Below are 16,217 nucleotides of genomic sequence, written 5' to 3' on the forward strand. Positions count from 1 at the left end.
ATTAAGATGGTCTGGTGCTGATCAGAATGCTGTTCCTTAGTCTTCCTTTTCTGGATGTTTTCACTGGTTTGCAGGAGGCACAAATTGTCTGGTTCACAATTTTAAAGGATCTCTGAGTCATTCATTAAAAATCACAAGGTACAGCAACTGCTGAAGGAAAGATAAACTGGCTTGCTTCAGAACTAAAGTGGCTTTTATTGCAGAGAACAGAGAGAGCTTCTGAACTGGTGGAGAAGCAGATGGTTTTTCACTGTCTTGTTCACATCCCCAATCTGTTCAGCTCCCTGAGAACTAGTTTCAGTTGTTGCCAGATGGAAGGCCTTCGTCATTGATAACTGGTCACTAGCCCAGAGACAAATCAGCTACATGTTGCCAGCTGAATGTTCAATTGTATTTATAGCTCCAGCTCATCTGAAAACTATACTTCAGTTACAGATTGTTCAAGCTCCTGTGTAAATTTGAGCACCATACAATGAATGTCAGGCTACTTGCTTTCAAAAACATGCAGTAATTTCCGAGAGGGAAGGAAATCTGCCATTCTTACCTGATCTGGCCTACATATGATGCCAGACCCACAGTGATATAGTTGACACTTAAGTGCCCTCTGAAATGGCCTTGCAAGTCACTCAGTTCAAATGCAATAGGGTTGGTCAATACACACTGTCCCTGTCAGTAATGCCTACATCCCATGTGCCATTTAAAAAATATAATTCCCCAGTAATCCTTGGCTTTTTTAAACAGTTTCTCATTTCAGTCCACAATCAAAACTGCAAAAAATAAAAAGACATGATCTATATAAGAGAACCAAATAGGAAATTATAATTCAATTAGCATTTTATTTAGGCAGAATTGATCCACAGACACTTTGTATTCAACTGTCACACAACAATCACATTGAACTCTTGTAAATAAATGGCCTGTGAGATGGCTGAAATCTTAGTGAAAAGGTTACTTTCTTGTATCATCTTGTTATTTGTACCTCCTGTATACACCTGTACTTACTTGTATCACATGTATGTATGAGACTCTTTGAACTCCTAGTTGATTTTATCACTAATCAGCAGAATCTTTTCTTCCTCTTCCAGTCACAAGTGTGCTGGTCAAAACACATAGGTCTAACAGAAGTTCAGTCCATTCCTTCTCTTACAAGGTTGAATCCCTGATGAAACTGAATTGGAATGTCGGTGAATATACGTAGCATAAACGCTCCATCAGCATCTGGTGAAAAGGTACTTGGAATGATTACATAGTGTCCCGGTGCAAGTTTACTGCGGAGGTTTATGCTTCTCTGGGCCACATAGGCTCCTGAATCCAAAATCGTTTTATGATGTGTAAAATGCTCTGTGGTTAGAACCAGTTGTGGGTCGAAGGACTATTGGAATGAAAAAGAAATAAAAATTTGGGATCAACATAATTTGCTTCTTTGTAATAGATGTTCTTGTGAAGATTACAAAATGAATGTTCATTTTGGACGTGATAATATCTGACTGTGATAGCATCTGTCTAATCCACAGTACATCTTTTGTTCGCAAGTAGATTGAAACAAAATCAATATATTCTTTAGATGGTGTGAAGATTAGAGTGTGCCTGGCTTCATTATTGACAGCTAATAGATTGTGATCCCCTTCTACAAGATGAATAATATTGTGCCATTTACTAATTTACATTCCCTTGTGCTTGAATAAAGAAAGCTTAGCCTTGCAGCAGAATCAATACCAAATTTATAATTACATAGGCATGACAAAAGTAAGCCTATTTTGTAGAGAAAACTAATCTGACTTTTTAAAACAGACACAGCATCTTGAAAAATAGCTCCCATAAGTCATATGGCTGTCCTTGTTTTACTGTCAGCCAAAAGACTCTTATATTATCTTGCCACCACCAATAAGTGAAGACAATTGGGATTTAATTAACCCTTTGACAACTAAATGGGTTTGCCTAAAGGTGAGAGAATTCAAAGCTTCTGAGAACAACTAAAAGGACACTACAGGAAATTCCAGAGTTATTGATTTTGCTTTGTGGATCAATGATTTGTCAAAGTTAACACAACAGTCATCTTAAGATTTTGATCAGTGTTAAATAGGCTGTGGGATATCACCATAGGCAGAACTCCAAGAAGAGCTCCAAGAGGTATCACCAGAGGTAGAGTTTTCTCAACAAAGCGACAAAGGATCCTGCTACAGGATTGCTGCACTTAACCAGACTCCTGGTAGCACAACCTGTAGTACCGTAAATGTGAAATAAAGGAACATTACCTCCCTCCCAAAATCTGTTATGCTCAGTCCATGTGGGTCACAACTCCAACTATTCCATTACAGGAGCCATCACATCTGATGAATTCTTAGCTAATAACTATACCATGCTTGACTTAGTAACTTTCAGCTGTAGTTTGTAATACAGTAACCTTTATTTTGTTTAAAACTAAAGCATTATTGCAGGTTAGTTTTAAATTGGAACACTCAAACCTAAAAATGGGGCTAAATGAACTGTGAATTCACAGTCCACAGACCATTCTATAGACACAACTGATCTGCATGCAATACCATGATAATAATTATTCACTGTAAGTAGTTGGATTGAAGGAGGCTACTGTTTCCTGTGAGACACTAAGATGCTCTACAGATCGGTGTTTCCCTTTGGCGGAGGATTTGGAAAGAAGACTACGTTATAAACATTTATTTCCTCTCAATCATCTAACTCATCTGAACAAATTGTCATTGTTGAATAGATTTCCTAGCAAAGAAATGTGGCTTCCTTGACCATCTAAGAAATCTCAATTTACCTTGTAGATCTGGATCCCAATAGGAAGCATTGAGATGCCCAGCTTCCTGTCCATCCTCCGATAATTCTGAATTAAAGATATCAGAACAGAGCATGTCTCATCTACATTGTCTTCATCATTGCTTGAAGGAGTATCTATAGAGTGACAGAGATAACATGTTCAGAAACATGCTGTTTATTTGATGGAACAGATGCAGTTGGAACAAGTGAAACTTCTGAGTAACCACACAAACAGAATAAAAAGTTAAACAAAATGTTTTAGTATGATGAAAAATAAAATCATTACTTGTAAGGAAATTTCTCAAACACTTGGCCACATTGAAGGCAGCCTGCTGTTTGTAAATAGACAGCTTTACTATCATGGCAGATTTGAAGGTCATGATTCACACCCAGTTTTCCTTTTATACAAACTTGGCACAATCCAAATTTCAAATGAGATATCAGATGAAATAAAGCTGCAACCTCCTGCACTAGTATATGTCCCATCAGGTGATTATGAAAGGGTGGTAGAAGGGAGCTGTCATTCTATTACATCTCTATAAGAGGCTTGCAAACAGATATAATCATTGCATAACTCATTGTCCTCATATCTAGGATCATTCTTATCACCACAAATGTTAGATAAGTATTTGAAATGTTTTGATTTGAATGATAATCAGATCATATGAATTCCCCATGCAGTGGATAAAACAAGACATAAGATCAATCTCCAGAGCACTGCTATGTGCAACCCAGGAGAAAACTCAGAACAGCATTAAAAACAGTTTTTCTTTTCCAGATTTAAAAATATTGAAAAAGGCTGTTTGAGAGTCAAGCATCATCCAATCAGGTAATAAATCTTTTTTGTTTTCCAATTGCCATTAGAAGACAGTGTGTCATAAGGATGAACGTATTGGCTGACTAATGGCATGGGAGAAGTTCATGTGTTGAAACCTTAAGGAATAGATTTAATCATTGTTGACAAACCTCTGCAAAACTAATGTGACTCAGTGGAGTCTTTAGTTATGACATAACTTAATGTTAATTTTGGATCAAACCTTGTTCACTTAAGGAAAATGCAGTCACATTTGTAATGTGTGGCCAGTCTGAAGCAGCAGTCTGACCCTTGAGTGGCAGATTGGAAATGGAGAATCAACCGGCATAGAAAGAGACTATTCTCCTGTCATACGTGCTCAAGCTTTATGAAAGAGTTTTGCAATTAGTCCCATTCCGATGTTTCTTCCCCAGAATCCTACAAAAGTTATTCCCATCAACATTTTATCCAATTCACTTTTGAAATTTCATATTGAATCTTCATTCCTAATCATCACAACTCATTAAAAAAAGTTTTAATATTGCACACTGTTTATTTGCCAATAACCCAAAATCTGTAATCTCTGGTTACTAACTCTCTGGTACTGAAACAGTTTTTATTTGTTTAAGTAATAAAAACCCATCATGAGTTTGAACATCTCAATTAACTATCTCCATAACCTTCTCTACTGCAAGGAGAACAATCCCAGCTTCTCTAGTTTCTTCACATCACCAAAGTCATTCATCCCTATTTCCTTCACAACTCAAAAAGGGAAGTAATTCTTTACTTTGCAAAGGAGAAGTGCAATTAATTACTCAAATGTTTTCACACCACCTAACTCTGATGCTTACCCTTTTTCATTTAAAATAAACATTTTGTTTTGATCGGGGTAAGTTAAGGAAACTGAAAACATCGTGTAGATGTATGTAATTTCTGGTGTGCAGATTACTGCACCTGAGGTCATTGTTGGTCCCAGGATATACAGAAACTGCCAGATGTACAGAAACCAGTTATGCTTATGGGAAAGCAAGGAGTTAAAAGCCAGTGCTGAAAACACCTGGGCCTAGACCTTTGATTGCAACTCACTCCAACATCTGGCCCTTGCCAAAGATAATTCACCTTTACAGTGAATTTACCTTTACAGTGAATTTACAACATAGAAACCGATCACTTGGCTCTATTGATCTGTATCATACTTATGTTCGATTTCATACTTTTTCCACCCTCTTTCCTTCACACTATCAACATAGTCTTCAGGCACTTATGTAGCTTTCACTTTATAGATATTATTAGCTCCCAGTCTCTAATTTGCTCTCTATGTCTTCTGTTCTAATTGACTGTCACATATCCTTTATATGTAATCATAGCACAAGAGAGGACAAGCTCTAGTACAACTGTTTTCACCCCACCCCAATTCATTTTTTATACTTGTCTCTAACTAAGTTCATCTACAACATTAATTCTGCAAAGATTTCTTCACCCTAGTCGAAGAACTCAAAGGCAATCACAATTAGCCTCAATTTTAGCCACAATATGTCTCAATTTTGGGAAGTGAGGTATTTGCACAGGAGATGCTTTATTACCTGCTCCTGGGGCTGTGATAGTGATGGGATACTGAGGGTTGCAGCTATACTTCTTTATATTATTTCTGCATCCACCTGCATTAATTCCAGTCACCCACTGACCCTTTACCTCTTGCAAGCTGCCAGCATCTGTGAAGACAAGAGAAGGAAAAATGATAACAGGTCTTTCATTATAGCACTTTTGGCTCTGACAGCATCATTTTTTTAAAAATGGTATTCTATTGTATTGTGTGAAAAAGAATTAACTCTCAACATAAGAGATTTGGCAAAAGGGAAAGTTCTCCGGCACAAAACAGCACCAAGTGCAGTCATTTTCGAAAGGCATGTGTGTGTAACAGTTTTTAAAATACTTGACTAGTACTGTGGTAAATGGCTGAAGGGATGGTGATGGAGGTTGTGCCCTTGCAAATTTGAATTACATGAGGCTACAAGAGAGGCCTTGCTAGCATTTAAGCGTGAACAATAAGCTGACCTTTTATCAAATGATGGATAAGCAAAAATTCTGTTTGTACTTTATTAATTTGCCATTAAATTTCCTGAAAGTAAATGTTTCAAGTTTCAAATGTATCTATAGTACTAAATAAGCTTTATGTTACATTGTAACTCACTCAACATTATTTCCTTGTTTAAGATATCACTTACACACATGGTCATGCATTATCCCATGTACACTGCTCAGGAAGTACATCATCAACTACAGATGATTAATAAAAAATCTCACTTGCTTCACTTGGCACATTCCTCTTGATTTTCCAATATGTCCTGGTTTGGGCTACAGTTCCTGATCAATGTTATGTGTTCGGAACATTTAGGTCTGTGTGTACAGTCATAAAGCCAAGGGTTTGGAATAATAGCCTTTGCCATTTCGGTAGATTTCAGGTTTGCCAATAGGTGCATGAATGATCACGTGCAAATGTCGTGGTCAATAATTTCTAAATCTTGGCAAAACAACAACTTGGTGAAACTATTTGTACTGCTACAATTGCCAGTGTTTGATTTAAACAGATATGTGTGCATGTGCTGTGTGGATAAACAAAGTGTCAGGTACTTTTCTAATCAAGTGGCACACAGAAAAGTGTTCAATTCCCCGATGTCCCCATGGATGCCAGGAAGTACAGTCTGGTATGAAGGTGAAGTGCTGGGGTGTCTACATTGAGAATAATAATGCCATGCTCACTATGCCCTGCTTTTGAACCATACCCAGATTACAGATGTGCTTTCATGACTGATCTGCCATCTGGCTTGTTCTGTCGATAACAAACCTCTCTGTAGTAGGTTGCTGCCTTTCCTTTCTCCTGATGCATTGATATACCTGGCAAAGGGAACTGTACAGATTATGGGCAGCAAACGATTCTTCTGAAGTATTCATTTCTGTCAACATTGTAGTGATTTTTGATCCCTGCTCAAATAATGTGTGATCTGGCCTTGACCTCAGGTTTTGCTCAATTCCCCTCCCCTCGCAACACCTCCCCACCCCTCAGCCTTCCTTCCACCATCTTGGTGAATATCTTGATTGGACTTAGCAGCCAAAAAGTTCTTTTTTTGTTATTTTCTGTCCTTTTTAAATATGAATAGCTGTTCCTTCCATGCACAAAAATGTAGCAATATTCCTTAATACAACTCTTGTCATTACCTGCACCTCCATCACCATCAAAGTCAGGCCCCAGAGTCAATACTGTAACAGTTGTAAACCTTTTACAGAAGTCATCAAACTTCATCCTGTGAAATAAGATAGCACTTTGACTGTGGTGGCTAGAAGATCGACCAAGAAAATATCCAGCAAAACTACAGTTATTAAATAACACAAAACTGATGGAATGACCCATCCTACCAGAATTCCCCATCATCCTTCTTGGTGAATCCAAATGCTTCTCTGGTCCAGATTGGAATTTGGTTCCACAGAGGAGAACTTTGCAAAAGGAAGAAACATCATGTTGACATTCATTTCTTTTAACAAGCATGCTGGCTATCATAGCCCTCCTTTCATAAAGGCACAGTTATTCAGAATTTCAGGGTTGCAGACTTTCTAACACCAAACATGGCAACACAGAGCTCTCAAAAATATGGATACTTGAGGAAATGTTAATTTCAGATGAGGATAGTTGTTTTCTGTGGATTAAACATTTATTCAAACTCATCAAAATATGAAATGCAAGAGCGGATATAAATCACAGCGTTGAACTTCAGAGATGAGGTGAGAGTGACTGTCCTTGGCATCAGGTTGCAATTGACATCTCAGTCATCTCAGCTCCAGTATATTGCTGCAGCTCGCTTGATTGGCACCACATCCACAAACATTCATTCCCTCCACCACTGCCGCTCAGGCACAGTAGTGAGTACTGTCCACAAGATAAACAAGAGACTCATCAAGGTCCTGAGAGACCACACTTACCAAACACACAACTGCTACCATCTAGTAGGACAACGGTAGCAGATACATGGGAGCACCATCGCCTGCAAGTTTTCCTTGAGGCCACTCACCATCCTGACTTAGAAATATATCACTTCGGTGTCACTGGGTCAAAGTCCTGTTACACCCTCCCTATTGACATTGTGGATGTATGTATCAAATGGACTGCAGTATTTCAAGAAGACAGCTCACTGCTACCTTCTCAAGGCAGCTGTGGTTGTCAATAAATGCTGACCCTGCCAGTGATATCCACATTCCGTGAATTAACTAAAAAAAAATATACTGGAAATGAAATATTTTGATCATGTGTACCCCATTAACAACATCAAGTACTCTCAGTGAGAGTGTAGGATGACATTGAAAGAACACAAGAACATAAGAAATGGGAGCAGGAGTAGGCCATCTGGCCCATCAAGTCTGCTCCACCATTCAATAAGATCATGGCTGATTTATTCGTGGACTCAGCTCCACTTACCCACCCTCTCACGATAACCCTTGATTCCCTTCCTGTTCAAAACTCTATCTGTCTTTAACTTAAAACATTCAATGAGGTAGCCTAAAGGAAACATAAAAACTGCTCTGCATTCTCCTCCAACATGTTATAAAGCCTCACCTCTGAGGAACACCCCTACTCCAATCATGCAATGCTGCTGTGCCTTCTATAGCATCAACAAACCTTGGTACCACTTTGTCCTACAACTTAATTTCTCACAATTGTAGCTTCCTAGTAAGAAATGGTGTATGCTTTTTTTTAACCTGTGAGCCCAACCAGATGAACTAAAATGATTCATTCCAGATATGTATTAGCAAAGTGCTGAAACTATCGAACAGATCTGATAGGTTTGCAAAACAAACAGTAAAAATGCAATACTGTCACTTTCCTTCAATGCAATATTTCACAAAAAGGGCAGCATAAGTGCCTTTTATTATTTAAATCAACAATAACAAGTATTATCTGTAAATTCCTGTTTAAAACACAGTGGAGCCCACATTTACAAAGCTAATTGAGATCCAATTCAAATAGCAAAGTCACCAAAATTGGGCATGATACCAATGCTGGTGCCTCCTGAACTTCTTCCTACAACCCAAATCTTATTTTCCCTGTGTGGGTGTTGATAATAGACTATAAGACATAGCAGCAGAACCAGGCCATTCAGCCCATTGAGTTTGCTCCACCATTCAATCAACTATTGAGTCTAGGGAAAATGAGTATTTAAAAGTGGCAATGTTCCTGTGCAATAAGGGTGATTCAATTCTCATTCAAGTTCTATAATCATTAATGTCCTCTCAGTCAGAATTATACAAAGGAAAGTTGACAATCCGATCTGAAGCTACGGAAGGGTTAAAGATATGATCAAATTTTGTCACCAACACACAGAAGTGATATCCAGTCTCTGGAATTGTTCCACATGATTGAGTTTGGATGAAAGATATATATTGGAGATTTTGGGTTCTTATTTCTTGAAAGGGGCCAACAAAGACAGGCCTGATGTTGAGATACGCATAAAAACTTCAGAAAAATTGGTTTCCTAAGACTCCATCAAATCAAGTTTGATATTAGGATGAGATGGAGCTGGTTACAATGATAAAATGTAAATTTTAGAGTGTATAACTTTTTATCGCACAAAAATGTAGTAATTACAAGTGATATTGGGAATGATGGAAGCAAAAATACTGGAGGCAATGTGAGGAGTGATGCAGTCGAGTTCCGAAGTTGAAGAGTTGGTGAGCTAAGAAATGTTGAATAGTCTTCCTGGTTCATGTTTTCTGAATTTCAAAAGTCCTGTCCTCATTTCAAAGTGTGATATGAGAAGTTATGCCTATTGGTAGATACATGTGCAGCAGAAAGTCCCTTGGAATTTCCTGAATTCCAGAAATGTTCCAATGTATAATACTGCATGTTAAATCACAGTGAAGGAGCAGATGCTATAATACATGGTAACTTGACTTAGCAAGAGAAAACAAAACAGAAAAATGGCCAAAAATTGTAAAATAATGTTAAAGTAAAATAATACAAAGCTGAATATGATCAAGTATAAAACATGAACTAAATCATAGCTGATGGACTCAAGTTAGTTATAAATTGATTTCATAAAGCGAAGCTGATGTGCCACTACCAATCTTATAACTAGCCAATGTTAAGGTAGATAAAGCCATCTAGTGGACTGAAATAAAACTGAAAAATATTTTAAAACGGGCCAAATTTTCAGATGGCTTTGGAAGCAGTACTGGAGATAGATAGAGTCATAAACACATACAGCACGGAAACAGACCCTTCAGTCAACTAGTCCAGCCTGACCATAATTCCAAACTAAACTAGCCTACCTGTCTGTGTTTGGCCCATGTCCTTCCAAACAATTTTTTTTCATGTATTTACCTAAATGTCTTTTAAACATTGTAACTGTACCCGCATCCACCACTTACTCTGAAAGTGCATTCCACACATGAATCACTGTCTGTGTAAAAAAAAAAATTGCCCTTCATGTCTTTTTTAAATCTTTCTCCTCTTACCTTAAAAATATGCCAGGCCCACTGCTTTGTATCCACTGCACCCCTTTCCAAACTCTGGGCCATTTTAGTTCAGGGAAGATCAGAGGAGTGGTGACTACCTGTCTCAAAGAACAGGTGGACTACTGGGCCACCTTAGGGGTCTGTAAAGGTTTTCAGCATTTGCGAAACGGCATGCAGACACCCCACTCCCATTGACGAAATGAAAATACAGTCAAGAGGTGGAGATGGTCTGTTGTTCTCCACCCGACATCAGCAGCTCTCACTCACAACAGTAAATCTGCAGATCTTATAGTGCTGGAGGATCTCCTATTGTCCTAACCAACGGTCATCAAAAACTGAGCATCAGGTGCGAATGCACTGGGGTATTGGGATCCTGAGTCACATTAAACATTCAACTCAGCATGTGCTTAAACAAGGATGCTGACGTTAAGCTTGAGAGCTGTTTAAACTGACACCAGAAAATTCTTAATTTACAGCAGAGCTTGTCACCTGTCAAAGTCCTATTGGATCTTTTACCTTCTTTTCCATCTTTTCAACTCTGCTTCTCTAATCCTTCTACAACTCCTTAGCACATTCTGTCACCTGTAACTTATGTTTTGTGGCATTTTTATATATTAAGCTTGGTACATAAATATAAACTATTGCTTTTCAAACTGGACAGCCAGGTGACTTAAAGGAACGTGGGTTTTGTGTTGCACAACATTCCGATGCAATACTGCTTATTTGTTTCTCTAAATGTTTGTACACAGTGTGAGATCAGTACTGGAAATATGAGGTTCTTATGTTTTCGAAATAAAAATATTAACAAATGTACAACACAAATCTAACAGGCCCAGATCTTCCAAAATGCTACCCAGGAAGTTGCAATTTTCGATGGGCTATTACTCTGTGCCTCGACCCCATTACAGAAGTCTCAAATGTTGAGTTAAATTTGGAACTTTTGAAGAGTTCTGACTTATTTACATGAATAGTTTGCCAGAATAAAATTAGAGGGATTAAAATTTGCTGTAATTCCTGGGTAAGTGTAAAACTAACCCTGGCAAACAGCCAACCCACACCTCCCTGGATCCAGCACCCAACCCAAAAACCTGATTCTTGAATTTAACCCGGCTACTCCCTACGGACCTGACATTGCAACCAGCCTGACTATCCCACATGGATTCCCGTCCCCTTGACTCTCCACACCTGACTTTCGAGCACATTCACAGGTTCTGACGCCCACCCTTACCGACACCCATCCATGAACTGATTGACTCCAATCAGCCCCAATTCCCATGATCCTTATCTCCACACTGGGCACATCAGAAAACCCCCAAATACCCCTATCCTAACCAGAGCCCCCACCCACTTACCTGGCGCCCTACCAACCACTTCTGTTCACCCTACCACCCCCACCCAGCTGTTCCTTCCTTCAACAAACCCGCAGTTTACTCTTCATTCAGCACCCTAATCCCCATTTAATTGTCAGGCTACCTATTCCACTGTGAAAACACGTCTTGGCCAGCTGTCCCCTGTGATAGCTCAATATGGTTACAGCAGTGCAATATTGATGACACTTACTCATCGCTCCAGTCACCTGTCCATTCCATATTGTGGCCTGATCCCCATGGATTGAGAATCCGAACAAGGGGCACCCTCCCTTTTGGAGTGGTTAGCTAAAACAAAAAATTTTTAAGAAGTATAATTGGTATCTTACAATGCAAATCATTTATATCAACATCAGTGAGAGCTGGGAAGACACTAAAGCACAAAAAAGGGGAAATATTCCACTTTAGCTGCAGAAATATACATGAACAAAACAAACTTTAGTGTTTCAAAAATTGTTTCGCATTTAGTTTGGCCAAGAGAATCATCTGGGGGTGGGGTCACCGGAAGTGTGTATGAAATATAGCTCACTTGAAAATTGCTTTCTGTTTTGCAAGGTTGTGATTGTAATTGCCTCAGCTGTGTTAACACTACAAATTAAGAAACAGAGTCCATCATTCAGTGTAAATACTCTAATGCCAAATCAGAAAGGTGGGAGAGAGAAAGATACAATCACACAATTAAATAGCAAGGCTGATACATGGGCCTGAGTTATATGGCCCGATCAATTTGTTTTTAATATAGTGTAGTAACTAGCTAGAAACTTTTCCAGCAATAGTGGATGATTAATAGATTATACAGAATAAAAGAACAGTGGACTGATCCAAAATAATCCAAACTGGATGATGTGTAACAGCACAATGCTCCAATACCACATAACACGAGGGATCAGCTTCTAACTACCATCATCAGACAAGTTCCTCGTATAAATTTTACAGAACACAAGCCAAACTCTTGCTATTGTATTTGGGAAGGAGACGTTAAGTCATGTAAGACACAATACTCAGATAACTGAGAGTTATATTTTATACAATGATGAAGTTTCAGCCACTGAAACGCCATGTTTTCAAGCACAGGGAACTGAGGGCTATTTTGTTCTTCATGCACTGAAATTAAGAAAATATGAGTGGAAAACATCATTGTATTGAAGATTCAATACAGCTCCATTGGTAATTGATATGATCAATAAGCTATGGAGATCCATTATGAATGCTGAACTAATGACGCAAATGTTAAATATCTCCCAGAATAAACCAAGCCAATTAATATCACCATCTCATTTGTTTCTGATCTTGCCATGTTCCATAATATACTTTTATAGAAATGTAAGTTTGTGTTCAATTTATTACCACATTTGCTAATCTAATGAAAGTGACTGCATTTCAAAAAATAATTCACTGAAGAAGAAATGCTTTAGAAATTCCTGAAGAAGGGATCAGATTCTATATAAAATAGAAGTTAATCTTGCAATGACAAAGAAGGTCTCTTCTGTGTTTATTATTTACAGTGAGCAGAAATGATATTTGAAATTGAATACTTACTACCAAATGCAACCACACAAACCCATTCTTCTAGCCTTCTTGAAAATTATCAGAACCTTAATTCTTTAAAATAAAAGATTAATGCATTTAAACAATTCATGCTAGCACCTATTTTGCTTTGTCATGATTTAATAGTGCTCTGTTATTCTGTAATGGGTGAATAATAAATACTAATATTAATTTGATCTGACAATACTATAACTCCTGCTTATAAGTACTTTAAATTCCATAGTGTGCTTAGATATCTTGAATTGATTCTTCCATCTATAATTCCTGCAAATTCAAAGCTTGCTGCAACTGTCAACAATAAATGAAGTTTGTTGCTATTGTGACAATTAATGGTTATTTAATAAACTGTATTGTAACCATCATCCTATTCCCATTGTACCCAGGTTGTGCTATTCCCAATGTTCTAGCTGCAATATAGCCTCCCTACCTCCATCCAGCTCCCCTATAAGCCCATGTCCTCCTTGACCTCTTCCTCCCCAATTCAGCAGGTAATTTTTTTGTTCAGCAATTTACAACCTTCCCTGTCTCCACAGATCCTTCTGCAGTTTTCATTCCTTCACCTAACATGTGCCCCACTGTGCACCTCCCTACATTCTAGTTCAAGCTAAGTCTTTGAATCGCTATAAGACTCAGGGGACTTAGTGCATTGTGCCTGCTGCTCTCTCTTTCTCTATTAAGAGCAAATAATTTTTTGAGCAGCTGTTTGTGGCTTTCCCCATCTCCATATTGCTTCACCAGTGTTTGATGTCTTCTTTTGGGTGGTACTGAGACCGTGTAAATAAAATGAAGCCAAGCTGAAGAGAAAAACAAAATGTTTAAGGTAGGTGGGGAAGCAGGAGAGTCAGAAACAAAAACATCGTGGGATCATGGGGATAGGTAGAGAGAAATAAAACAAAGAGACAGAGAGCTAGGTGCAGACAAAGTCAAATATCAATGCAGAAAGGAATGGGAAATTGATACATATCAGAAACGGTAAATTTTGGGTATGAAATGAAAAAGAGAGAAACTGAGAAGGGCAAGAGAGGATAAGAATCTGTGGATCAGAGACGGACAAAATTCAATGGTCCAATGTGGCAGGAGAAAGAGACAAATAGATTACCAGGACATCTCAACAGTGATACCTCAAAAGCTTTGTGCTCTCACACAGGACATAATCGAGACCCTCAGAATTTGGAAGCACCAAGTGAGAGACAGATTTTAAAAAATCACAGGATGAATGGACTTAATAGCAACATCATAAATTAATTATTAATATTTGTCTAATATGTGCAGGTCTACATTGTCAGAAAAAAGGTCAACACATCCTTTAAAATAGACCATGATGGTTGGGGATTTCAGGGGGACATAATGAAACGGGAGAATTTTGCACTAAGAAAAATCTTTCTGTTCTAACAGTTTACCTTTCTTACTGCTGTGATGCTATAAGCATGCCCAGCTACTAAGCCATCTTGCTTTCCACATCTTTCAACTTCCTGTATAACATTTAGATAGAGACAGTGGTAAGTCACAAATACTGCAAAAGAAATTATAGGAATTAATCTATTGCTTGTGGTGTTATGATCAAATCCTTAGCTTTGATCCTGACAGTTAAATATTCCAGGTTTGTACTGCTATCAAGGAGCTTCACCCAGTAGCTACTCCGTTCACAAAAACAACAAGTAAAAGTCTCAGAGAGTGTGCAGACAATTTGTCATTAAGCTTAATGGAACTTTGCCAGCAGTAGGAACTTCTTAAATTACAAGCATTATCACAACACAATGTTTTAACAGAAATGTTGAAGTTGGAATTAAATGCAAACATAAATGCAATAATTTCATGTTATTGTTTAATTCAGGTAGATTGGATATAAGAATGTGTCTCTTCATGGTAATGTAATTGTATGTAATTTAAATTCGTCTTTATGAATCAAAGACATAGATGTCTCCAATTAGTTTAGTAACGTGGAATTGAGCCAGGCATTGGGGAGAATTCAGATTCATCTCTGAATCTAGGCTGAACTAGTTGATCTCAGACAGTGTAAATGTTTGAAACTTGTGATTAGCCAAGTCAGTCTTTGACTAAAGTTAGCGCGAGCATTCTTTAATCCTGATCACTACCTGCACCAAAATAAGCATATATCAACGAATTAATTTGGCTACAATGGTCTTCCAATTGAGTAAGATGCTCACTTCCAGATCACGCACCTCAAATTGCTGTGTGGAAAGACTATTGGTAGTCAGGATAGGAGGAGAGAAAACTATAGTGAGCAGGGAAAAATCCTCAAGAAAAAGAGCTAGAGACAAAAGCACTGGGCACTGCACTTAAAAAAAATTACACATAGAATCTCTGAACAAGCTGTTCTTAAAATTCTGGATCAGATTCCATAAACACAAAAGAACAAGTGAAAATGGAGCAGAGTATCTTGGGGTTAACTGACTAAGAGAACAATGGCAGAGGAGAAAGTAAGGTTAGGAGAAAGTAAGGTTTGGACAACACAGTGAAATGGACAATATTGAACGATCTGCCCACTACACAACATGCCCAATTGTCATTCCATTAAAATCAATGAAGGGGATGATATTGCAACTGACAAGATGTTTAATGAGTGAAAAATGCAACCATTTCTTGTTACCTTAAAAACATTTCATTTTCACAGGAAAATGGCTTCACCAGCAGTAGGTGCTCTCCAAAGAACTAATTAACAACATTAAGGAGAATATCAATTTCAACTCCTTTCATCTTTAAAACTTACGTTTTTATTTTATAAACATTGGTGTTCCTGTATTTAATATTTTCTTATTATTGAAAGAAGAAGCTGCTACCAGCAAGTCTGTCATCGATGATGAAGATAACAGGAAACCTGAAGTTTTATTATTGTGATTTTTTTAACACAACAACCACTGAAGGCAAATAAAGGTCATTTGAAAAATATTTCAGCATTAGTTAGCAATACACCCAAAAGTCAGTTGTTGCTTTTATTATCCTATTTACGAGGTTGAGATTATTTAGAAAATGAGAAATTAATACTGGTATCCTCCTCAGTTGAATTTCGTCTGTTTCTTACAGCCACATGATGTAATGATTAAATGTGGAGGACATGAATCCTTTGGACTTGTGCTGCAGTAAAATGACAGGGACATAACTGATGCACAACAATTACATTAAACCTCCTAAATTAATCATCGAGGTTGAAACTGATTCAATACCACATGTCTGACCTTTCCTGTTCCACAGGCCATTAAAGC

The 16,217-nt window shown here is 37.9% G+C and overlaps 1 protein-coding gene across 1 annotated transcript; it reads right to left on the reverse strand.

The window, feature by feature from the left end:
- Positions 1–1,126: 1,126 nt before the first annotated feature.
- LOC140491200 (calpain-A-like) lies at positions 1,127–11,797 on the reverse strand. Its single transcript, XM_072589178.1, has 6 exons — positions 11,639–11,797; positions 6,989–7,066; positions 6,791–6,876; positions 5,158–5,286; positions 2,783–2,916; positions 1,127–1,372 (listed from the first exon to the last, which is right to left on the reverse strand). Exons 1-6 carry the CDS (start codon positions 11,665–11,667, stop codon positions 1,127–1,129), a joined length of 702 nt encoding a protein of 233 aa, XP_072445279.1. The 5' UTR covers positions 11,668–11,797.
- Between the last annotated feature and the right edge of the window lie 4,420 nt (positions 11,798–16,217).

The sequence above is a fragment of the Chiloscyllium punctatum genome, chromosome 19 (genome assembly GCF_047496795.1).
Source record: "Chiloscyllium punctatum isolate Juve2018m chromosome 19, sChiPun1.3, whole genome shotgun sequence".
NCBI classification, from domain to species: domain Eukaryota; kingdom Metazoa; phylum Chordata; class Chondrichthyes; order Orectolobiformes; family Hemiscylliidae; genus Chiloscyllium; species Chiloscyllium punctatum.